Source organism: Python bivittatus, unplaced genomic scaffold (genome assembly GCF_059951505.1).
Source record: "Python bivittatus isolate LINGU-HERP-01145 unplaced genomic scaffold, Pbiv_v1 ctg000080_np1212, whole genome shotgun sequence".
In the NCBI taxonomy this organism is placed as follows: Eukaryota; Metazoa; Chordata; class Lepidosauria; order Squamata; family Pythonidae; genus Python; species Python bivittatus.
Genome location: NW_028277035.1, coordinates 52680148 through 52705471, shown reverse-complemented (window position 1 = coordinate 52705471; position 25324 = coordinate 52680148). Strand labels below are relative to the sequence as shown.

The 25324-nt window shown below is 40.6% G+C and overlaps 1 protein-coding gene and 2 long non-coding RNA genes across 11 annotated transcripts in view; 2 read left to right on the top strand and 1 right to left on the bottom strand.

Moving 5' to 3' along the window:
* The window catches only part of ATRIP (ATR interacting protein), a 28853-nt gene extending 22989 nt beyond the window's left edge, over nucleotides 1–5864 (top strand). For all 8 annotated transcript variants that reach the window (XM_088134097.1, XM_088134092.1, XM_088134096.1 and 5 more), the window contains 4 exons: nucleotides 237–328; nucleotides 1818–1901; nucleotides 2184–2436; nucleotides 5231–5864. In XM_088134097.1, coding sequence (XP_087990223.1) covers nucleotides 237–328; nucleotides 1818–1901; nucleotides 2184–2436; nucleotides 5231–5298 — 497 coding nt within the window. In that variant the 3' untranslated portion in view covers nucleotides 5299–5864. The remainder of the gene's footprint in view (nucleotides 1–236; nucleotides 329–1817; nucleotides 1902–2183; nucleotides 2437–5230) is intronic.
* A 1676-nt stretch (nucleotides 5865–7540) lies between these two features.
* On the top strand, nucleotides 7541–17473 carry LOC148216703 (uncharacterized). Of its 2 annotated transcripts, none has more exons than XR_015794853.1 (4): nucleotides 7541–7654; nucleotides 16635–16870; nucleotides 17150–17260; nucleotides 17342–17473. It is a non-coding gene; the product is annotated as an uncharacterized LOC148216703 (long non-coding RNA). The 2 variants fall into 2 exon arrangements; XR_015794854.1 differs by lacking the exon at nucleotides 7541–7654 and adding an exon at nucleotides 8420–9379.
* On the bottom strand, nucleotides 8289–24216 carry LOC148216702 (uncharacterized). Its single transcript, XR_015794852.1, has 4 exons — nucleotides 24166–24216; nucleotides 17397–17518; nucleotides 10078–10336; nucleotides 8289–8425 (listed from the first exon to the last, which is right to left on the bottom strand). It is a non-coding gene; the product is annotated as an uncharacterized LOC148216702 (long non-coding RNA).
* Nucleotides 24217–25324: the final 1108 nt, after the last annotated feature.

Sequence of the window (25324 nt, the reverse complement as noted above, 5' to 3'; positions counted from 1 at the left end):
GAGGGCACCATCTTGAATTTATTAATTTAATGTTTCCCTCTTCTGTAGATTTCCCTTAACCATTTGTCCTGTCTTAGCATCCACTTTGAAATGAATTGAAACCATAATTTTTAATATTTAATTTTTGACATACAGAACATAAGGTGCACACTGTATTCAAAAAAACTTTGTTGTTATAAGACATTGCAGTCACATGATTAATAATGCTGAAATGTCGTACTTAATTCTTTTCACAGAAACTTGCCTTCTCTTGGCATTATATATGTACATCACAACACGCCCTGATAAATTAGCATCTGAGAGGCTTTGGCTGCAGTTAGAACAAGAGGTAAAAAATGTATTCTGTGCATGTGTAAAGGTAAAAATACAACAGGCCTTTGAATAGGAGACATTAAATGCATTTTGGATTTGAGAATATGAGCATTTTGATTAACCATATAATAAAAATACAAGTTTATCTTAATCCTGCCTTCCAGCTGAAAGCCACATATTTGTACAGATAGTCTTGAGTTACGACCATTCCTGTTTGTTCAGTGACTGTTTGAAGGTACATGGATGCTGAACGAAGGGACTTACAACCAGTTGCAGCGTCCCGCGGTCATATGTTCACCATTTGCGACTTTCCCTGCCAGCTTCCCCCAAGCAAATTTAATGGGAAGCCAACAAGGAAGGTCGCAAGTCGCTGTGGTAAGTCTCCCCCCTCCCCCCTGCCTTTCTTCACTCACACACACCATGCCCTCCTTCTTCCCTTTACGCACACACATCCCGTGCCCTCTTTCCGTGGCCTCTCTGTGCTTGCACACGCACACCTGTACCCTCTTTCCACAACCTCCCTGCACCCTTGTGCCCTCTTTCCATGGTCTCCCTGCGATCACATACATGTACCCCACACTCTCTTTCCTTGGCCTTCTGCAATCGCACACACCCCACGTCCTCTTTCCTCAGGCACCCTGCACTCACATGCACTCTGTGCCCTCTTCTCGCCTCCCTGTACTTGCACACATGCTCATGTGCACCCCAGTGCCCTCTGTCTCTTGCCTCCCTGTGATTACACACACGCATGCATGTGCGATTGCAGGCACCCTGCACCCTCTTTCTCCAGCCTCCCTGCAATTGCACACACCCTGTGCCTTCATTGTCTGGCCTTTCGGAGCTCATGCCACATCAAACACCCTTCCTCTGACTCACACGCTGCCTGAGCTGGGCCTCCCAGGGCCTCCTCCACCCCCTGTAGCACTCCTGCGCTCCTTACCTGGGATTCCCTCCACCTCCTACTTAGCAACACGACAACTGGGATTGCCTGGATTGCTAAGCAATGCGGTCAAGTGACATTGTGCTTTATGACTGCATTGCTTAATGATGGCAATCCTGGTCCCAATTGCAGTTGTAACTCAAAGACTACCTAGTTTCTAAGCCACCAAAGACATCTGAGCTATGGCTTCAGCTTTGTGTGTGTGTGTGTGGTGTTTTTAAAGGGCTATGTATGATACAGCCCTGGCTTTTCTTTCTGAACTTAACTGGAACCAAGTTGGCATATCAGAGAAATGTAATTAAAATATATTAGTTATGCTAGTATGAGGGATTAAACTGAATTTAAAAGTCTGATACTCTGGACATTTACTTGAAAGAACATCTCCCTCCCTCCCTCCCTCCCCTCCCTTCCTTCCTTCCTATTGCAGCTGTTATTCCAAACATTAAAGGCATTTGTTTAGTGGGTTTTGGGCCAGAAGGGGGCAGGGCCATCCCTATATCTTGGTACTATATTGCCTATCTTTTAAAATAACATTTTTAAAATCTTTTGTGTTAATTTTTCTTAGACTGTTCGCTTTCTGACCAAGTGTGTACAGTGTTGTAGACCCTCTGTTTTGCTTGTGGGAACGGATTGTCGGTGCAGTTCTGAGGTAAGCCGTAAAAGATTACATTTATGATCTTAGTTATTTATTATAAAATAATATCAAATGCTTTTTTCACCTGAAAAATCAGCATGTCTCTGATGTGTTATCAGCACAATGTTATAGTCAGGGAATATTGTTCAAATATGCTTTTGGATCTCCAAAGATTGCTCCTCTAATAAGAATCTCATATGTCTGAATTACAATGGTACAATTTCCAAAACAGAAGAGTTATAAATGTAACAATACACACCCCAATCTGTATGAGAACTGTATACTGTTTTCTTGCAGGTGGTGAAAGCCCTGATAGTGATGTTACATAGGCAATGGCTTATGATCAGAAAAATGGAAGGAACTGTGTTCGATGTACACGAAAAGCAAGTTGTACAGTTTTTGCGGGAAGCTGTTTTGCTTTTGCATAGTCTCTCTCAGAAAGATAGACTTTTCCATGAACATTGCCTGGAAGTGCTCCATCAATATGATTGTGTCTTGCCTGGTGTTACAGCAGTCCTCAGAAAAGGACAACATTTAAAAGCTTGTGAAGGTGAGACTTCCTGCATTAAACATGTGGATACCAATGTTAAAGTGACCTGCAACCTGGTCCAGCACATGATTACTCAGAAATGCATGCTTTCATTTTCTCTATCTGTTGTAATATAGCAGAGAAAGGCAACAGATGCAGAACTATGCAAACAGAACATATGCTGTTTGTGTCCACTGTCATTGCTGCTTCTACAGTTTGCAACTGCATTGTCTGATTTGTCATGAATGTATATTATGTTTATATTCAAATTTAATTGATTCACAAATTTCATATAATAAGACATGTGGGACTGCTTTTAACTAATCAAATGCTGTCAACAACGACTGGCATCAAATTAGAAAAGTCAGAACCAATTTTTGAGGGCCATATTCTTTCCTGGGACTAGTACTTCAAATGTATTAATTGAGATATCATGAACCACTGTGAGGCTCAAGAATCATAAAAGATGTATTTTACTGAATGTTGATTCTTCCTAAATTCCTATAGATCATATTTTGTTTCTTACTGGTGTGCTCATAGCTTTTTAAAGAGTTCTAGCATCACTGTAATTGAGCTGTAAGGTGATCTTATTGTCTAGCACTCACCTGGCATTCTGCCCTCTTTGAATTTTTAAAAAATAGATAGGAAGTTTGCATGCTGCAAAGTGCTATTTTCCAACACCATCTTTGTTTTCAAGAATGTTTTGTAAGGAGCATTTTGCTATTTTGCCTCTGGGTCAGTTGGTGTTTTGTGACCATGGCACCCTTTTGTGAATGCACCTATAACATCCTCTCTAAATTCCAGAAATGTGCACTGGCCCCCAAACATTGGGAATATTTTAGAGAATTTCCTAAAGGTAGTTGTGTCAAACATTACTTGTTAATACTGATTATTATTGTTGGTTGCACAGTCAGCCAGTTGTTTAGACTGGATTTGGCATTTTTATCTACCTATTACTATTACTGCTGCTACTACTACTATTTGTATTTAGTACAGAGTTGTATCTATTTGGAAGGAAATACTCTTCTGACTGGTAAAAGTCCCCCTTATAGACTATTGTTGGGTTGTATGCATTCCCTGTTGGTAGACACAGAAGATTGCCTTCTTCAAGTGAGATGATTGAATTATCCAGCTCAGGGATGGCACCCTCAAACTCTAGTGGTAGACCTTTTCTGTAGCCTTCAAGTCCCAATTGCTGAAAATTGGTGACAGTGTCCTCCCATTTTGAAGTGAAAAATGCACAAATGCTGTAGCCCAAACCTTAAAGCAAGTTTGCTATAATTAAAAACAAATCTCCCAAACTTCCTATTGCAATCCAAGGTACAGATTTTTTTTTCATCCTTTGAGTCAAGCTCTTCCTTCAGTAGAATTCCCACTGCTAAGCATCACTGCTGAGACCCACCTCTGTCTGCCTGAAACCTCGCCTGCTGAATAGTTTCTTAGTTTCACTGGTAGCAAGGGAAGTAGATGTGAGCGTATTAATCAGAATCCTGTCGGGGTTTCCAAAACAAGCAGATTTCATTAAACATAATAGAGGTCCAGACAAATAAGATGATAGTAATAACTTCAAGTCTTTCAAAAAAAGGGAATATGATTACAAGGTCTTTCTTAGTTATCCCTGTGGATTAGAAATTATTTATTTTAATTGAACAGTTTCACCCCCACTTAGTTCTCTGCAATATTATTATTATTGTAAAATTAACTTATTCTTGGGATATTTAGACTTTCTTTCCCTCCAATCTTTTCCTTCCAAGATTAGATCAGCTATTTTATAACTTCAGGGGGTTTAGCTCCTTTTTCTGTCTTAGGAAAACTACTTTTGATAACTTTAAAGAGAAAACTCAAGTGCTCACTTCTCAGACAGGAAACTTTTATATTTCTCTTTTAAACCCTTTTTCTGCCTACTCAAGATATCGTGTCCCATTTTTATCAGCTACCATCAATTAATTCTTCCTTGCCTGCAGTGGCAAAAGTATATTTCATACATGTAACAATTAAATTTCCATCAGTTATTTAGGTTCATCAGGTTCATTAACTTATACGGTAAAAAGCCCTGGCTCCACCCATTTTGCATCACCCTCCAGCATGGTGTCATACACTGCAAACTTCAGTCCTCAAAAACGTTGAATGCAGCCGCTGATTTGTGGAACGTTGCCCACTCTTGGCCTAATTCATTGTTGTCCTGAGGCTGACCACAGGTCTCATGGGGTTTAGACAGGAATCTTCCACCGCCATGGAGATGCCAGGCATGGAACTTGGAGCCTACTTTATACAAGCAGTATGCGCTACTGTTGAGCTATAAATCTTCCTATCATCTGAACAGTGCCAATAAGGAAAGTTCTGGAGTTGTTTCTCATATCTATCTTCACTTTGTAAATAAAAGTGTTACGAACTGAATAAGTCTTGGGAAATAACATTTTTATTCTTTATTAAGTATCTGCAGTCTATGAATATAGAAGATTGTCTCTGCAACTTATAAATGATAAAATGTGTTTTCAGTACATTAGTATTTTCAGTGTGCAAAGATGTACTTTTTTTTTTTTGCCCATTCTTTTTCACAAATATATATAATCAGGAGAGAGTATGTTGCCTGTTTAATTCTCATCAAGCCTAGCCAGCAAAGAATTCCAGGGAGTTGTAGTCTTGAAGTCACCAAGTTGCCTACCCTGATTATCAGCTATGCTAAGCTTTCAATTGTTACTCAGCATGCATGATGAACAGGAATTTGACTCTATAGTATTTTAATATAGATAGTGTTGAATAAATATACTTAAAAAAAATCTTATACTAATACAATCTATGTGCATTCTTTCAGAACTTGTACTGGATGAACTGTATCCTTTGGAGCCAGAAGTCAGTGACCAGGAAATGGATTGCAGATAATCTTCTTTCAATAATATATCTGTTTACTTTCCAGAAAAGACTACTTTTCAAATTTAATTCAATGCACTTTTTAAAATTTACAATTCAATGCATAAAATGTTCAAATATTAATTACCAGAAACTATAACACAACCAATATATTACTTTTGTACTGAATAAAGTTCCTGCCCAGTGTAGGGTAATAAAACATTAATTCCTGAAGAATGTGATCTTAAAAATATCTACAGACCTTTATTTGTGTGCCTGAAGAGTTATTTACAATTAGGGTTAGAGATAGGTGAGTATCAGGAATATTATTCTCATTAAGTCTCCAAGTAGGAACTTGATGAATCTGATTTCTTTAAAATTTATAATGTGTTTTAATCAACATGGATATTTTAAAGTATATTTCACTGGTCCAGTTACAGAAAAATGCTCGTGTTTTTGAAAACACAATTTCATATCCAAATTTTTATACTGAATACACAGTGGGTAAAACGGAAATCATTTGTGCTTGTTTCTGAATAGATCTCTATAAATACTATTGATGAAAGGCTAGAAGACCAAGGTATTAAGTATTTGTAATCTGTTGTTTACTGTGAAAGAAATGATAAATGGTGAATATTTTTTGCTGTGACGGGTAGTTACAGTTAACATCCTATCTCTTCTGTTTCCATTCTGTCATTTTTGGAGGATTGCAGTTCATTTCTATCCTCAGCAGGAAATTTTTAATCCTTAATTCAAATATATCAAATACCATGCAAGGATTAGGGTTCCTTGCTGTAGAAATGAAATGGTTCCTTAGAAGTGGAATGAAGTCAAAACATGCTGAAGCAGCTTTATTCTGGAAGAGTGGTTTATGTATCACAGTAGTACAATACCATAATTTCAGCATTCACTTCTTAAGAAAGAAATGCAGAGCTTAATAATCAAAAGTTTATTTTTCCTCTAAAACCAATAACCAACTTCTTTCATTAGTCTTCCCTCTGCTGTATATTTAGCCTCAATGGGAGGAAATATACCTCATAATATTAATTTTCAGAGCCTCTTATTTTGCATTACTGTAGTATGGTGTAGATGACATACTGTAGTTGAAGAGTACCGCTTAGCAATACTTGGCTGATACTGAAATGCTAAACAGGATTAGACCGGATTAGTATTTGTGTGGGAAACCATGAGGCAATCTTAGAGCTAAAGATTAGACAGGGAAGTTTTTAAAAAATCAGGAAAAGGCAATGGCAGATTGTTTCTGTAATGTTGCCAAGAAGACAACACTGATGTGTCCATGAAGTCCCCAGGACTTTTTACCATGCAAGTTAGCTGTTTCAAGTTTGGTGGTTCTATGACTCCAGTCATCCACAGCCAAGCTGTGGTAATGTTTGTGCTACTTATTAGAGCCATTCCTTTCTGCTAGAATTTAAGGTATTGAATGATCTATCCATGATTCCCACTCTGGGAAGTGGTTCCACTTCTAAGGAACCATTTCATTTCTACAGCATGAATACTCCAACAGCATTCCCTTCCCTTTTTAAAGATTTCCATCCATTTTCATTCCTTGAGGGTTAGGGAAAAAAAGTTCAACTGAGCCATCTTTTTTTCCCCTGCAATATGCAATACATTTAAGGAACTCCAAAGGAAAAGGGTATCTCTACTCCACACCCTCTTAGACAAATTTAAGAATAGCAATTTAAGAAGACATTCCACAGTGGAGAGCCATTTGAATATGTATGTGTGTATGCATTTTAAAGATCATCAAACATTTAATATTTCATGCTGTGCAGTTCTCAGTGAAACTGGAGGATAGGATTTGCCTTAATTAAAATAATTAAGAATATACTTTAATTACCTAGCAGCAGAATCCAGGAAATCACTGACCAGCAACTTACTGGCATTATGATTGCGCCAGCGTGAATATGTCAGCATCTCTGTAACATAAGCTTGTGCAATAGACAGAGTCAAAGATTCTGTGTGGTAAGAAAAGACTTCAGTTCGAATGCCATGTTTGTTCAAAGTTCAGTATCACTATGTGGCATATTGGTTTTAGTGGCCTGCCTTGGGTGCTGGTGTGAGTCAGCAGAAGTAGAAGAACAGAAGTAGTTGCTCAGATAGGGCCTTGGAGTGCAACTATGCTGCCACAAGGGCTGATGAGCTGACCTGGCTGATAGGACTCCGTGGGGCAGATGTAGACAGCTTTTCCATTGGTCAAGCCTTGTATATAGGGGCGGGGGGGACCCACCTCCTTAGTTGCTGGGGGACATGCTGCCTATCTGACCTGAAAGAGATGCAGGAGAGATGCACAGCCACATTTTAGCAAGTGTTGCAGAACATGCTGTTGGAGAGATTGCGTTAGAAGTTTTGGCTGGAGAGAAACATGATAGTAAGTCTTTGGGAGTGTTCGTTTGTGTGGTTGCAGTTTCTTGGCTGCTGGAGGGAGTAGAGGGTGAAGAAGACAATGGGAGGCTTCCCCTGGCAGAAGAGAAGCAAAATCCCAGATAGGATGAACTACACCCCAAACCCAAAGCAAATGGGAAGGAGGGTGATGGCTTGAAGCAGACAGACACTTGGAGTCTTTGGAGAAGTCCCAGACCAGGAGGGGCTGGGGAGAAGACCCAGAGGGAGAAGGTGCATCATGCAATGTCTATTCAGAGGGCCAGCTAACAAGATCCAAGAATGCAAGACATGCTGAGCACACTCCACAACAGTACACAATTCCCTTCCTATCTCTCTCAATGGGGAAACTGAAGGAGGTGGGAGGAGAAGAAATGGGGCAGGGGGAGCTGGTAGATTAGCAATGGAGCAGGGGGTTGTTGGTAAATAGCCCTCAGAAAGAGCAGGGAGAAAGTGACATGTTTGTAAATGGAAGTTCCTAATTGCTGTACGTAGTAAAAGAATCATAAAAGCTTCCACCATCTCTCATCCCGCTGCCAAAGAACCCATGGCCACACTGACACACTAAGGCTGATGTAATGTTATGTCTGGGAAAAGATAGTAATTTTAGACCCTCTCATCAAACTGAAAGGAGCTCTTCAGGTAACCTGTCCAAAACAGCTACACTGGAACAGAGGGATCCAACCTCAGCAAACCACAAATCATATGTTAAATCCAGCTGCAGATCACATGGTACGAGGTTCCATCTCTGTTTTCATATCTGGAAAGAGTAATGAAAAACTACTTGGTGCTAAGAATTCCATAAATAAGAACAAATGCTAATTCCTCAGAACTCAGATTTTGTACCAGACCAATCCAAGGATCCATTATGAACCTCAGTTTCACTCCCGCAGCTGGACATGCAAGGACAAAATACTTTTAAAAGGTAATTAAGGGAGAAGGGCCTCTTGATGCCTTTAGAAACTGCTTTATTTCTGATTTGATAAGCCATGTTTAAAGCAAGCAAGCATGGATAGTGTGATGGGCCAATCCATTAATTATATGCTTTCCCAAGACCACTCAACCACATTATATGGCCTCAAAGTGTCTCCAGACTCTGATTTAATAGGGGAAAATTAAGTATTAGTTTCATAACTCTCTTTTGTTCAGCACTTGTATCAGTATCTTAAGAACTACAAGATAAACTTGTACAATTTAAATCAGGGAAAAGTAGAATCTGGCTCTTGAGATGTCAGATTGCAATCCCCACCATCTGTTACCATTGAATAGTCGTAGTCGAATGCAGTTGAAGGTTCCCTGATTAAAAGTTGAAGTAAAGGCCTGGGCCCTAGTATGGATATTCTAGCTTGAAACCTTGCATCTCTGCAAAGTATTTTAGTAACTTCCTTTTTGTTCAGCACTAGCTCTACCTTTTGTCCCTATGGAAGTATAAATTTTGAACCTTGTGGTTTGGTTTCTGTTCAAATCTTCCTGTTCCTTTTGGGCTATTTAAATTTGGATGTAGGGATTTGTTAAAAGTTTTATTTCCTTTATCCCTTGTGCTTGTCCTCAATGCCCTTATATTCTTCTGGAAAAGGCTCCTATTCTGAGCACAGCTTGACTACGCTTGGGCCAGCTTTGATGACGCACCATTCCTTCCAGCCTTAAGTAAAGCTTCTGGCTGTGTTTGGATTTGATCGTATACGTGCTCTAGCTATATTCTAGCCTGCTAAAGGTAAATTTTATCCCCCCTTTTTCATTCTTTATTAATCCTTTTTGTAACTTGCATCTTTTAAAAAAAAAACGGGTTCCTGTGTTTTCTTTCTTCTAGCATTCTGGCAAGCATCCTGCCGTTATCTTCTGTTCATCAAAAAGAATCATTTTTACTGGATGTGTTCAAGATTAATCACGTCCATTATAATTTTTAATTTGATCACAAACATTGTCACGAGGGGTGGGGTCCAACTCAGATTTGCTGTTATCAGTACTTGTTTAGTGGACATACACTGATGGGAGGAAGAATTTTGGAATGCTTGTTATAGGTTGCTGCTGAATATATATGCACTTCTTTGAGATTGAGTTGAGGTTCATCTTCTCTGATCTGGGACCCTGAGTTGAGGAGTCAGCCCAGGGCACATTTGTAAACTTAGTTGTAACAAGGGAATGTAAGAACAATATGTTAAGCATAAGATCTTAACATACTGTTAAACAGTATCATTTTAATAAAGTATGTTTGTCTTTTTAAATGCATCAACATTCAGCAAATGTATAGCACTGATGCCTATTTCTTAAGCAGTAGTTTTTGCCCAGGACTACACCTGATGGATAGTTCATAGGCCAACTGTTTAAAACTGTTTACTGCACTTAGATATAAGCATGTACTAAACCAAAAACCTAACTACTATTAAAAACTCAAATAATCCTTACACTTACCACCAAGCTGTTGTGGGACCTGAAGATTTACTGAAGGAATGAAAGGGCTGGGAACAGTCATTCGTTGTCATACTTGCTGGTACGGTGTAGTTTCCTTCACCCGCCCCTATTTCGTGGTAGGGTGGTGGTTCTCCAGGGGGTTCTGCACCAGAATATAGCCGAGGTTCTTGTCTTGAGTAGACTGCAATTCCCTGTAGCTGTCTTGTCCCAGGGTGGAGCCCCTGCCCCACAGCAGGAGCTGAAGCTGTGGCCATAACAGCTATAAAGAAAAGAAGGACCCAGGGTGCAATCAATGTGGGAAGGAATAGCTATTAATATCTGTTTACTTTTCTACTAATACATATATTGGTTTAACATGCAAGCACACCAAATGTAATGCACAAGTAAAACAGCACAGAGTCTCATGGGAAGTGTTTTGGCATTTTCCTTCCCAATTTATACAGAAATGCTAGAAGCACCTCCTTTCCAAAGGAGTTCTCACTTGTCAGTGGCCTGCATTCTCCTCCACATATTTACTTACAATGAAATTTGAAACCCAATTTCAGTCAAGCACTGTTTTAACAGTGCAATATGTCCATTTCTGAAGCCTTATCTTATGTTGGCATCATGAATTTCTAAGCAGCCAAGTGCAACAGAGACATTCAGCTCCTTCCAACCCAGTCTCTCCCTGTTGATGGTATGATGTGTTGATGGGGACAGTCTAAAGTCAAATTGCAACCTTGTTTATCTGGTTGAGATTGCTCTGGGTTATCAGAAACCTTGTGCGATTCAGTTTCCTAATGTGGTTTGCAATATCTATTTTAGAACTTGTTTGTCAGTAAGGCAAAGTTGTGGGGCAGAAGGACTATAATTGGAGGAAGTATTCATACTTTGGATTTTAGAACATCTGAATATGACTTTGACAATGCTCTTTGCCAGATTCTGGGGCCAGGCAAGCAAGCAAGCAATTCTATATTTTGGTCAAGGATCAGCATAAAAACAAGAACAAAAACCAAGTAAAACAGAAATGATCTAACAACTGGCTGGGGAATTCTGGGAGTTGAAGTCCACTCATCTTAAAGTGGCCAAGTCTGGACAACACTGACTTAAGGAAACAGCTTAGGGTAGTTGAGGCTGATCTAAATCTGGTATGCTAACCCAAGACTTGTTTAATGAGAGCTGATTTTCCATTACTGTACAATTTCCATTTGAGTTATTACTCAGAAAACTAACATTAACTCCTAGTGAATGGCTCCTAAGATCTACATGTAGAAATAGTGGTTGTCAGTAAAAAAATCTGTTAAGTTCCAAATCATATCTGGTATCTTCCCAAATACTTTAACCAAATATCTGAAGAGATACTAAGTAAATAAAAATTATGGTGCTTCTAAATAAAGGATGTTTTGTTGTTGTTGTTGTTGTTTAGTCGTTAAGTCGTGTCCGACTCTTCGTGACCCCATGAACCATATTGCGCCAGGCCTTCCGGTCCTTCACTGCCTCCCTGAGTTGGCTCAGTTTCATGCTCATTGCTTCAGTGATGCTATCTAACCATCTCATCCTCTGCCGTCCTCTTCTCCTTTTGCCTTCAATCTTTCCCAGCATCAGGGTCTTCTCCAAAGAGATCTCTCTTCGCATTAGGTGACCAAAATATCTGAGCTTGAGCTTCATTATCGATCCTTCCAATGAGCAATCAGGGTTGATTTCCTTTAAGATTGACTGGTTTGACCTCCTAGCAGTCCAGGGGACTCTCAAGAGTCTTCTCCAGCACCGCAGTTCAAAGGCATCAATTCTTCGGCGCTCCGCCTTTTTTATGGTCCAGCTCTCACAGCCATACATTACTACTGGAAAAACCATAGCTTTGACTATGCGGATCTTTGTCGGCAAGGTGACGTCTCTGCTTTTTAATATGCTATCTAGGCTTGCCATAGCTTTCCTCCCAAGGAGCAAGCGTCTTTTAATTTCATGGCTGCAGTCTCCGTCTGCGGTGATCTTGGAGCCCAAATAAATGAAGTCTGTTACTGCTTCCATTTCTACCCCTTCTATTTGCCAGGAATTGATGGGTCCAGATGCCATGATCTTAGTTTTTTTAATGTTGAGTTTCAAGCCAGCTTTTGCACTCTCCTCTTTCACCCTCATCAAGAGGCTCTTTAGTTCTTCTTCACTTTCTGCCATTAGGGTGGTATCGTCCGCATATCTGAGGTTGTTGATGATTCTCCCTGCAATCTTGATTCCGGCTTGTGATTCTTCCAGCCTGGCATTTCTCATGATGTACTCTGCATATAGGTTAAATAAGCAGGGTGACAGTATACAGCCTTGTCGTACACCTTTTCCTATTTTGAACCAATCGGTTGTTCCATGACCAGTTCTAACTGTTGCTTCTTGGCCCGCATACAGATTTCTCAGGAGACAGGTAAGGTGGTCTGGTACTCCCATCTCTTTAAGAATTTGCCACAGTTTGTTGTGATCCACACAATCAAAGGCTTTTGCATAGTCAATGAAGCAGAAGTAGATATTTTTCTGGAACTCTCGTGCTTTCTCCATGATCCAGCGAATGTTGGCGATTTGATCTCTAGTTCCTCTGCCTCTTCGAAACCCAGCTTGTACATCCGGTAGTTCTCGGTTCATGTATTGCTGAAGCCTAGCTTGTAGGATTTTGAGCATAACCTTGCTAGCATGTGAAATGAGTGCAATTGTGCGATAGTTTGAGCATTCTTTGGCGTTGCCCTTCTTTGGAATTGGAACATAAACTGACCTTTTCCAATCCCGTGGCCACTGTTGCGTTTTCCAAACTTGCTGGCATATTGAGTGCAGCACTTTAACACCATCATCTTTTAGTATTTTAAAGAACTCAGCTGGAATACTGTCATCTCCACTAGCTTTGTTGTTAGCAATGCTTCCTAAGGCCCACTTGACTTCACTCTCTAGGATGTCTGGCTCAAGGTCAGTGATCACACCAGCGTGGACATCAGGGACATTAAGATCTTTCTTGTATAGTCCTTCTGTGTATTCTTGCCACCTCTTCTTAATCTCTTCTGCTTCTGTTAGGTCCCTGCCTTTTTGTCCTTTATCATGCCCATCTTTGCACTAAACGTTCCTTTCATATCTCCAATTTTCTTGTAGAGATCTCTAGTCTTCCCCATTCTATTGTTTTCCTCAATTTCTTTGCATTGTTCATTTAAGAAGGCCTTCTTATCTCTCCTTGCTATTCTCTGGAAATCTGCATTCAGTTGCTTATATCTTTCCCTTTCACCCTTGCTTTTCGCATTCCTTCTTTCCACAGCTATTTGTAAAGCCTCATCAGACATGATTTCTTGCATTTCTTTTTCTTTGGGATGGTTTTAGTTGCTGCCTCCCGTACAATGTTACGGACCTCCGTCCATAGTTCTTCAGGCACTCTGTCTACCAAATCTAATCCTCTAAATCTATTCATCACCTTCACTGTGTACTCACAAGGAATATGATCTAAGTCATACCTGAGTGGTCTAGTGGTTTTCCTTACATTCTTCAATTTAAGCCTAAATTTTGCAGTAAGAAGCTCATGATCTGAGCCACAGTCAGCTCCTGGTCTTGTTTTTGCTGTCTGTATAGAGCTTCTCCATCTTTGGCTGCAAAGTATATAATCAATCTGGTTTCGGTATTGACCATCTGGTGATGTCCATGTGTAGAGTCGTCTCTTGTGTTGTTGGAAAAGAGTGTTTGCTATGACTAGCTTGTTCTCTTGACAGAACTCTATTAGCCTTTGCCCTGCTTCATTTTGTACTCCAAGGCCAAACTTGCCTGTTATTCCGATTACTCCTTGACTTCCTACTTTAGCATTCCAATCCCCTATGATGAAAAGGACGGTTTTTTTTGGTGCTAGTTCTAGAAGGTGTTGTAGGTCTTCATAGAAGCGGTCAACTTCAGCTTCTTCAGCATCAGTGGTTGGGGCATAGACTTGGATGACTGTGATATTGAATGGTTTGCCTTGGATACGCACTGAGATCATTCTGTCGTTTTTGAGGTTGTACCCCATTACTGCCTTTCCCACTCTCTTATTGACTATGAGTGCAACTCCATTTCTTCTAAGGGTTTCTTGCCCACAGTAGTAGATATAATGGTCACCCGAATTAAATTCACCCATTCCCGTCCATTTCAGTTCGCTGATTCCCAAGATGTCGATGTTCAATCTTGTCATCTCATGTTTGACCACATCCAGCTTGCCTTGGTTCATAGATCTTACATTCCAGGTGCCTATACAATATTGTTCTTTACAGCATCGGACCTTCTTTTCGCTTCCAGATACATCCACAGCTGAACGTCCTTTCGGCTTTGGCCCAGCCGCTTCACTCTTTCTGGAGCTACTTGGAAATGCCCTCCGCTCTTCCCCAGTAGCATATTGGACACCTTCCGACCTGAGGGGCTCATCTTCCGGCATCATATCTTTTAGCCTTCTAACATTGTCCATGGGGTTTTCTTGGCAAGGATACTGGAGTGGGTTGCCATTTCCTTCTCCAGTGGACCACATTTTGTCAGAACTCTCTGTCATGACCTGTCCGTCTTGGGTGGCCCTGCACGGTATAGCTCATGGCTTCACTGAGTTACGGAAGCCCCTTCGCCACGACAAGGCAGTGATCCATGAAGGGGAAAGGATGTTTAAATTATATTAAATCACAACCTTCAGAGCTAAGTAACAATAGAGAAAACCAAGCTTGCATCATATGAGATCATGCAACTGATTTAAACTGGGTCCAGTGATAAGACCCCACCTTATTAAATAGTGGAATCAATAAACTTTGGAGAGTGGTTTATAATTTTGTTTAGCCATGGGGACATTTAACTAAAAGCTTCTAATTCTCTGTTTGGATGCCATTTTAAAAAAATAATCAAGGGTTGACAAAATGTAAATTTCAGAACCAAGGCTGTTTTAAAATATCAGGAGAAAGGTAAAATATCAGGAGAAAGGCATGGAATGAGAGTGTAGTAGAAAATATGGCGTTAGTAAGGGCAAGACAATTGTTCCCTGCCTCAAATCTACAGGACTTTCCCAAGAAAAATAGAAATATTTAGGCCTAAAAAAAATGTTAGGAGATAAAACAGTGCTGGAAAGCAAGGCTACTCAGAGATAAAAGCTAGCAAAGTCTTATGCCAATATTAATTCTTATTCCAAGAACACAACCTTTATCTAACTCCATAAATCACTGTCTTTGTAATACCATCTTATTACCTCATAGTTCCACCTTCACTGACCACACTAAACACATGAGATCCAATCAATGATCAAGCTATGTTAATCACACGTATACTGTAATTAGCATGTCCATATAGAGCGCTTCTATCCCCACCCCTTCTATGCTTTTGGTTCAGCTGCCTCCAATACCATCGATAAATTATTTATTTATTTTTATTTGTATTTATTAAATTTATATGGCCGCCCAACTCACACATGGTGACTCTGGGCAGCTTACATTTATGCTTTAATGAACAAGTGTGTCTGAACCCTGTTACTAAAGAACTCTAGGGAGAATTTTTCCCACAGTAGCCTATTAATTACCATGTCACAAACATCTAAGGCTTCATTGTGAAAAAATCATATTCTAGTTTAAGATAAAGAGTGGAGCACGATAGTTTTGAGCAAACTGTAATTTTGTCGGCTGGTGTGGGTCTTCTGGGCTGTGTGGCCGTGTTCTGGAAGTTTTGTTTCCTAACGTTTCGCCAGCACCTGTGACCGGCATCTTCAGAGTGCAGGAGCACAGACAGGAGCAGTTCTCTCTGTGCCCAGGGTGATGTGACCCTTTTGTAGGTATTTATAGAGATCTGGGGGGGGGGGAAAGGGGGGGATTGGGTGTGTGTGGGGAGGGTTGAGTTACTGAGTGGCTGCTTGTTTTAGTGTCAGAATCTGCGTGTATCTTCCTGGGGATTAGGCAGGGTTTTTTCTTCTGATGAATTGTTAACGAGGGGCTGCTGGGGGTGATTAGCAAGTTCATTGTGTGAACTGTTCACATGTCCTGGTGGTTGAGCTAAGTTCGTTGACCTTTTGCAGGCTGTATTTTTCAGGATTGGTAGCCAGGTTTTGTTGATTTTTAGACTCTCCTCTTTTTTATTGAAACTGTGCTGGTGTTTGTGAATCTCAATGGCTTCCTGATATAGCCTGGTATAGTGGCTGTTGGTGTTGTCCAGTATCTCTGTGTTTTCAAATAGGATTTTGTGTCCAGTGTGCTTGAGAGCATGTTCAGCTACTGCAGATTTTTCTGGTTGCTGTAGTCTGCAGTGTCTTTCGTGTTCTTTTATCCTGGTATGATGCACTCTGAAGATGCCGGTCACAGGTGCTGGCGAAACATTAGGAAACAAAACTTCCAGAACACGGCCACACAGCCCGGAAGACCCACACCAGCCATCATATGCCAGCCGTGAAAGCCTTCAACAATACATTGTAATTTTGTCCTTTTTTTTTTTTTTCCAACTTAGGAGACTTGAACATCTATTTTCCCATGTAACATTTTTCAAGTGTGAATAATAAAGCCCCAATTATATAGTATTTTTTCCCCAGAAAATATATGTTCTACAGAAAACAACAAATGTTTGACCTTTTTTTCTCCTAGGCTCAAATTATCTTACTTCGGACATGTTATGTGAAGACTTAGCTCTCTGGAGAAGGCTCTGATGCTAGAAAGGGTGGAAAGAATAAGAAGAAGAGGATGACCAGCAGCCAGGTGGATGGACTCAGTTACAGTGGCGATGGGGGCACCTTTGGAAGACCTGATGGACCAGGGTAGGAACAGATTGTCATGGAGAAAATCTACCGATGTGGCAGCTAAGAGTCAACAGTGACTTGATGGTACATCATCAATCAATTAATTAAAGTCTTCACATTATAGGGAAACCATTTGTAGGACATTACTTCCTCATAACATTCGTTATATATGGATCTAAAATATACCTTGAGAGAATAATCAACAAAAAACATTCACTGTTTTTTTTGGCAGCGAACTCCTAAATTCATTCCCAGCAGGCCACCATTTCCTTTTTTTTTTTTCCTTTTATCACCTAATTCTGTCCCGTATTTCCCTCCTAATAAGCTTCCAGCTCCATTGGCTTGTTCCTTTTCCTCCTCCAGGATCAGAGTCAGAGAATCCCACCCACCCCCGGCTAATGTTTAAACTACAGTATACCTGCACTAGGCTGCAATTTTAAAGGCAACGTGAACAGAGTTTACTCAGCTGTACAAGTAAGCAAACCGTTATTCCCCCTATTAATTCTGCATGAGGTTCTGGATCATTAGAAACTTGTCTGTGTTTTCATTTGACAGGGACACTCATCCTCTGAGTAGAATAAAGGAAGAAAAAACCAAAGAGGATACTTACACCGTGGTGACTTCTGCTGCAGTATTTTACAATCCACACAGCACTGTGACCAGATTAGGCAGATGACAGTAGTCACAACAAACAAGCTGAAAACTGCAACCTGGAATATTACAATAGTCCACCTAAAGAAGAACAACACATTTGAGAATCAAGCTGTTTATGCTTTAATATTTTAAAAAGAAACACATTATACAACACATTTATTATTCCATGTTCAAAACAACTGGAAGTTATGTTCAATCAAGATTGAAAATGTCATTAGACACATATCTTATCTAACAGGTTATGTTTGATTCTCACAACCAGAGAAATTCAAGGAAGCAGAATAATCCTTAGTGGGGAAACAGCAAATTCCTTTTAGAGACTGGAAATATGAACTAGGGTGACATTAATATAACAAATTCCAAGCTGTATGCTTAAGCTGTTGGCTTTAAAAAATACAACCAGCAGAAGTACGCTCTATTATAAAAAAAGCCTGCTGCCCATTTGCCAAACAAGAAATGAATCAGGATGTTAGGTTTCCTGCAGAATCCAGGGGCTGTCCAGATGCTGTCAAGGGACATTTATCGCCTCCAATTTGCATTGCTTCTAGCACAGAAGAGCAAATTCAGAGGCCCCAGGCAGCCACCAAAAGCCCTTGAAAAGCTGACGGCAAGTTAATTTTAATTTTTAGAAAAGGGAAACAAGTACTGGTAAGTCCCCAGTTTAAGAACGAGTTCCGTTCCCACGGTCTGTCTTTAAGTCGAATTTGTATGTAAGCCAGAACATTATTATTGTGTAATACTGTATAAGTAATATTGTATAATGAACTTGAACCATTGTGTAATTAACTCAAATTATTGTGTATTTAGCTCAAATTTTGCTACAACAGGCTTCATTCCTACTTATGGGTCACCCTTAAACTTGGCGTTCTTAACCCAGGGACTACCTGTATATGAGGATACATATTCATCTATTATATTAATTTAGTGTTATTTAACTAAAATAAATTAAATCATACTGTATGTAATACTTGAGTGTCCTAACCCTACCCAGGTTTTGTAGTGTGCTGACAACATACTAGTCAAAGATGAAGTATAATTCTTGGTTGGAAAAGAAGTTGTATATGTCTGTCCCATGTGCTAATATGGCATGTGCTAATATGAAGAAAAATGTAGTCTGCCTTTTTCAATGTACACCTGTTGTGTACATTCAACAATTAGCGGATTCAGATTCATTATGAGTCTTATTTAACATATACTTTCCTCCATATCTGTTATAAATGATTTTATTTATTTATTTATTTATTTATTAGATTTTTATGGCCACCAATCTATATATGACTCTGGGCAGCTAACAATCAATACAGTAAACATAGTATTGAACAATTAATTGTTTTGAAACTATTAAAAACAAACATGCACCTAGAGCAAAAACCAACAAACACCAGGTACCACAACCAAACAGGCTGGCCCAATACCTGGGCCCAGTGCTTGTGGGAGGAGTCAGGTCCTTAACATGTTGTGAAAGGCTGGCAAAGCCAGATCCATCTGAACCTCAGGGGTGTGGTGTTCCACAGGGCAGGTACCACAAGAGAGGAGGTACACTTCCTGTCTCCCATTAGATGGCACATCTCCACTAACATGAGTTTGTCTGTGCTCCTTTTTGGATACCTAGATATTTTTATCCTATCCTTTATGCTCTGCATAGAAGGACATTCATATTGGCTCAATTTGACCCTATGCTCTCAATGGTAGGTATCACAATCATCTGTATCAGGATCATTTTTGCATGTGCTCAGACAGCAAGGTCACATCTATGACACACATTTTGCTAGACTGCTCCTTACATCACACCTGGCACTGTGATTTCATGGATCCATGTATAGCAAGCGTCCCCATCTGGAATCATGATCAGCAGTTATAGATCAGCTGCTGCAACATTACTGCACCAAAACATCTAAGAAGGTCACAACATTCCAAGTTATAGCTATGGCCATTAGAAACCAGTGGTTTTACTCTACAAGCAGCAAGCCCGGGTCTTTCCTCTTACCTCTTTCTTCCACAACTGTTGACTGCCTTGTTCCAGCCTCCCCCAGTTCAGGCCATCTGTGTAATAAACACAACTCTTTGCTGAGTTTGACTTTTGTTGTGCTCTAAATGCTGCAGCTTTTCTGTTTCTTACTTCTTTTAATTATTGTAAATCCTGCTTTCTTTTCTTCTCCTGTGGTCTATGGCCATTTAATAAACAAACTCACCAATCAGGCAGAACTGTGCATTGGTCAACTCTATTGAGCTCGCACAGCTGGTGTCCAGCTCAGAGCAGATCCAAGCAATTTTATTAATAGATGTCTAAAGTATGCCTCCCAGTGGCCCTGTAGTTATTCATCCAGCCACCCTCTGCCCAGCAGAGCCACTTGATGGTAATCTGCAAATACAGTAAGAGCGGGGGGGGGGGGGGGAGGGAACACTTTTGGCTGTTCTTATTGCCATGGGGGTAGCTCTTTTTTTTTTAATTAATTAATTAATTAATTAATTAATCCAATTTATATAGCTGCCCATCTCACCACAGGCAACTCTGGGCGGCATACAACAAAGCTAAAAACAATAAATAAATACATTAAAAATATAAAAAGCAAAATAAAACAGAGAAAAAAAGGATGTTAAAAATAAGGGAGCCACCTCACTAATTCCCCCATCTTAATCCATTATTAAGAACTCTTATCCATGTTTAGGTGTATTTGCTCCTCATCTTCCTCTGGTCGCAGTCTTCTGCTGCTTCATCTCCCAGAGCAGCTCTGAAAACCAGGAGGCTGTCTAGGAACCATAAGCAGGGAGAGGCCACGCAGGCAGAATCTGATCCAAGACCACTGTCATCCTCTCATTCCAAGTGGTGACTAAGCCCTCAGTTGAACTGTATTCCAGAGCCTCAGGAATAATTCCAAGCTTCCTCTGGAATCAATAGGGACTATTAGGTGCCTGGGGCAGATCAAATAGGTCCTACCTCCTGGCTCAGAACACCAGTGCAGTCAGAGAGTGATCTGACCATGACAAGGGGCCTATGCTAGTATCCCTCATATCCAGGAAAACAACAACAACAACAACCACCAAATCCAACATGTGACCACTCTGAGGGTCAGGCCCTCAAATGACCTGGATGCCATGGTGGCTGTGAACTCTGATGCTGCCTCTGACAATGAGGGAAGGCAAGTTGAAATCTTCCAAAACCATCAGTTTAGGAAATTCTACCACCAACACAGTTGCAGAGACAGGGAGCTCTGGCAGAGAAGCCACTACAGTAGTTGGACTGGAATAGTAGCCAATGATCTGCAATGCAGCACTCCTGAAAGCCACGAGTTTCCTTGCTGATAATGACCATACTCCTGTCTCTGTGCTGGAGTTGCAGCTGATACCATATTCAGAACCCAGGAGGGAACCTCCCTGGGTGAGGAGTCACCACCTCTACACCCAGCCAGGACTTGGTTATACTTGCTAGGTTGGCCTTCTTACCTACAATTACATTATGGATGAAGGAGGCTTATTATAAGCTAACCTGGCATCCAGTAGTGGCAGCTGGAGATCAGAGCCTCTGAGGGTTTGATAACTGGGCATAGGGGAAGAACCTTGGGAGCTGAAATGTGGAATTGATTTAAGTAATCGAAAATGCCTTCCTTGCAAGTGGCTCAATCCTTTGCTGGGTCTCCTGTCCATCACCATCAAAACATACTACTGTCTGCTCCATCACCCTGCCCCAAAGAGGTAACATATGTGAAGGACAAGACGGCTGCTGCCCAGGGTAACTGGCTCCATGGCAGTCATAGATTCAGGCCAGTCTCCAACTCTACAGGCAGCCCAATTCCACTCCCATTGCTACTCACCATCCTGAATCCCCAAATCCTCCAGAACACCAAGATTGAAACTGTTCAGGTTGCTGCTGAATTTGAAAAGAAAGATACCACCCCCAAGAGAACAGTTGCGTCTTATTTGTTGTCATCATTCACAGGCCAAAGATCTCTGCCAGCTCCACATCAGCTACCCAATGCTGAGTTCCTGTCACTGATTGGCTACATTAGGAGCTCTGCACAAAGTCTCCTTGGTGTCACTGAGCAGCTGACTGGCAGGGCCTCTAACTCTGCACAAAACCTCTTCTACACCTCCGAACAACAGATTGGTGCTGCTGTTGCTGCTGCATCTCTGTCACTGACTCCTCAGCCTGCCTGCTCCATTGCACTTCCTTGTCCAGCCCCCAAGTCCTTCTAGGTCAGTGACTGAACTCCAACCTTCTAGACCTAGATGTAGTCCTCCATCTCCAGCATCTTCCACAAATGTCTTCCCAACCAGTCAAGAATTCCTGCAGCAATGGAGACCCTCTAAGATTCCCCCAACAAACACAACCTCCACACAGCTTCAACAACACAGTAACAAAACAAACCCTAGCCTCAAATTGTGGCTAGCCTCTCTGGTGCCACTGCAACAAAACAAAACAAAAAACCCATGTAAACTGTTGCATAATTGTTGGGTTTCCCTAATTTTAGTTTAGGGGGAGGAATGATTGGTTTAATCAAAGTGGAGAAGAAAGATGAGTAATCCTGATAGGTGTTAGGTTTAATTTACTAGAGAAAAATCTAGTAAATTAAAATAGATTCATTTCTGGGGACTGCTTTTTAATGGGTCCCCATCTTTGCAGAGTGTGGCACTGTAAGTCAACTCTACTTAAAACTATCTGATCATGGGAAAAGACCAGATGTCAACCCTATGGATAACTGACCTCCTGCTTGGTTAAAAAATCAGCTTCCAGAGATGTCCTGACAATAACATGGCTATTACGGTGGCTATGAAGTCCTCAGTTGCATCAAATACTATGGGCATAGTTAGTACTCCAGTAGTTAGCTAAGATTGCAGGGGGAATCATCAACAACCTCAGATATGCAGACGATACCACCCTAATGGCAGAAAGTGAAGAAGAACTAAAGAGCCTCTTGATGAGGGTGAAAGAGGAGAGTGCGAAAGCTGGCTTGAAACTCAACATTAAAAAAACTAACATCATGGTATCTGGACCCATCAATTCCTGGCAAATAGAAGGGGTAGAAATGGAAGCAGTAACAGACTTCATTTATTTGGGCTCCAAGATCACCGCAGATGGAGACTGCAGCCATGAAATTAAAAGACGCTTGCTCCTTGGGAGGAAAGCCATGGCAAGCCTAGATAGCATATTAAAAAGCAGAGACGTCACCTTGCCGACAAAGATCCGCATAGTCAAAGCTATGGTTTTTCCAGTAGTAATGTATGGCTGTGAGAGCTGGACCATAAAGAAGGCGGAGCGCCGAAGAATTGATGCCTTTGAACTGTGGTGCTGGAGAAGACTCTTGAGAGTCCCCTGAACTGCTAGGAGGTCAAACCAGTCAATCTTAAAGGAAATCAACCCTGATTGCTCATTGGAAGGACTGATAATGAAGCTCAAGCTCAGATACTTTGGTCACCTAATACGAAGAGAGGAGTCTTTGAAAAAGACCCTGATGCTGGGAAAGATTGAAGGCAAAAGGAGAAGAGGACGGCAGAGGATGAGATGGTTAGATAGCATCACTGAAGCAATGAGCATGAAACTGAGCCAACTCAGGGAGGCAGTGAAGGACAGGAAGGCCTGGCGCAATATGGTTCATGGGGTCACGAAGAGTCGGACACGACTTAATGACTAAATAACAATTATTTCTTAATCTGAGATATGTCAACCTGATTAGGGAAAAGGGTCTACATCTTACCCTTGATATACTGTACTCCCATCAAAGTCTTTGATTTTTTTTAAAAAAAAGCTTGTTATATAAGAATATAAGAAATTCTAACCACTGAAATGTTGATTCTTGCACTTTCTTAGTTACAAGGACCTGAGGAATGTGTGAGTGTCCTTTATTGTGTAAACTCTTTGGTAGTTTGCTCCCTCCATGATGTCCTATGCTTGATTAAATGCAGAAAAATGAACAACTCATGAGAAAACTTCTACATGGCCTTTACAGACCAGAACTGAGAAGCTGCAGAGGGAAGGAAAGGTGTGTAGCAGGAAATACAATAATACATTAGGTCATCTGTAACAATACAGCAAGTTTAAAACACCATTCAAAAATTCTGAAGCACTCTGATAATGAGATCAAAATCAGAAGCTCAGATGACAAATTTTAGGACATATTAATTTAGATTTATTTAGTTCAGCTAGGCCATTTCTTATTGAAAACTTTTCAGCTGAAAATAAGCACAACACAGAACAGCTCAAAAGTTGTAGTCTTTAACTAACAGTAATTCTAAACTGAAGAACAGAGATTCCCTCTTACAGCTTCAGAAGCTTCTGGATTTTAATTAACATCAACCTTCAGTAAAAATAGTTTTGGGTGGAATGTTTGGAAAGCAAAGTTGCTAATTACTGAGTCATTGTTTCCATTCTGGTCATTAATATGTTTGCCTTCCGTGTTCAGTGGATACAAACAAACTGTATACAGATGTAATGGCTGTTCTTTTTGAATAGTTATTTTGTTCAAAATATGTGACTGTTCAAAATGTGTGTTTATATGGACTCTGTTTGGCTAAGAGTTAAACAAATATGACCAAATTATAGCATAGGTTCTACAACTGCCGTATTTAGAACGGTGTAACGTTCACTCCTTTTTACTTAAAAGGAAATACAGAATGAGCGAAGGTTTTTTTTTTGTCACCAACATAAGGTTTTAGCCAGTCCCTCCTCTCTGAACTCCTCTTTTTTCCTTTCATAACACTAGTCATTTTCACTAAACAACAAAACTTACTCCATATTGGAAGATGTGCTGAAGGCTGCTGTATGTGCTGCTCAAAATAGCATTAATGGGGAAATACGTAGCACTTCCTTGATCACATCCTATTCAGGACTCAGAATGCTCTTAAAGGTACAGAGCTCTGCAGAGCCACAGGGAAATCCACTGCAGAATGAGGAAAGCAGGAATAATTGCCTGCCCAATAACTTTAGCTAATGGAATAAAACACACCATTCCAAACCCTGTTGTGGGATTTCACATCTCTGTACATAAAATACTGGCAGGCAACTAAAAAGAGATTTATCTCTTGAGAGAGATCAAATATGTTTCCCACCGTGCAATTCTGGACATCTTTAATCAAAGTGAGTCTCTCTGGATATATCACGGCAAGTCGCACCACTCCGTCTCCTAGCATTGCCTTCAAGCTTGCCGGACTGAAGCCACTGTGCTCGGGAGTCAGTGAAAAAGTAGAAAGCTGGGCCACGGTTGAAACTGGAAGCATATCTCTGCCTGAGCAAATAGGGGGTCCCAGTAATACTTCACATGAAACAGCACACCTGCAATCTCTTCTGTTAATTTTGTCCCTTTCTTTGGACTTACATAGATTAACTCATCACATCATATATTTTAATCCACTCACTCATGCAAGAAAACTGGTGCCACATATACCACCTCTTTTGTTAAGGAAACTTAGGCAGAGATTCGGCTGTTAGTTTGAGAATAATGTGTATTCTGTCAGCGTGCACTTGTCAGAAATTCATCAGGTATATCTGCGGCAAGTGATTATAGTCAGATTGTGAAAATGTTAGATTTCTGCCTGCACAGTTACATAGTAGGTGGAATTTGGGGGAAGTACATATATGTTAGGCAAAATTATATCAGCGGCATCTCTTTCACCTGACTGGGGAAGTTGCTCCTCTTGGATTTCTGCCTGGACATGATATTCTTCCAGCCCAAGATTGCCCTGAAGGATTATTGCAAACAGGGTGTAAGAATTGTGAGCTGTAAATCTATCAGGAAGTACAAGATTCAGAGTTTATGTTGAACAGAATTTGACGATTTAATTATATATTTCAATTTCCTGGATTGTTTGAAGCATGACTGGCATCCCATTCTGCTCTCAGATTAAACTAGTTTTTTTGAATGGATGGACTGGCATGGTTTTTGTTGTTGG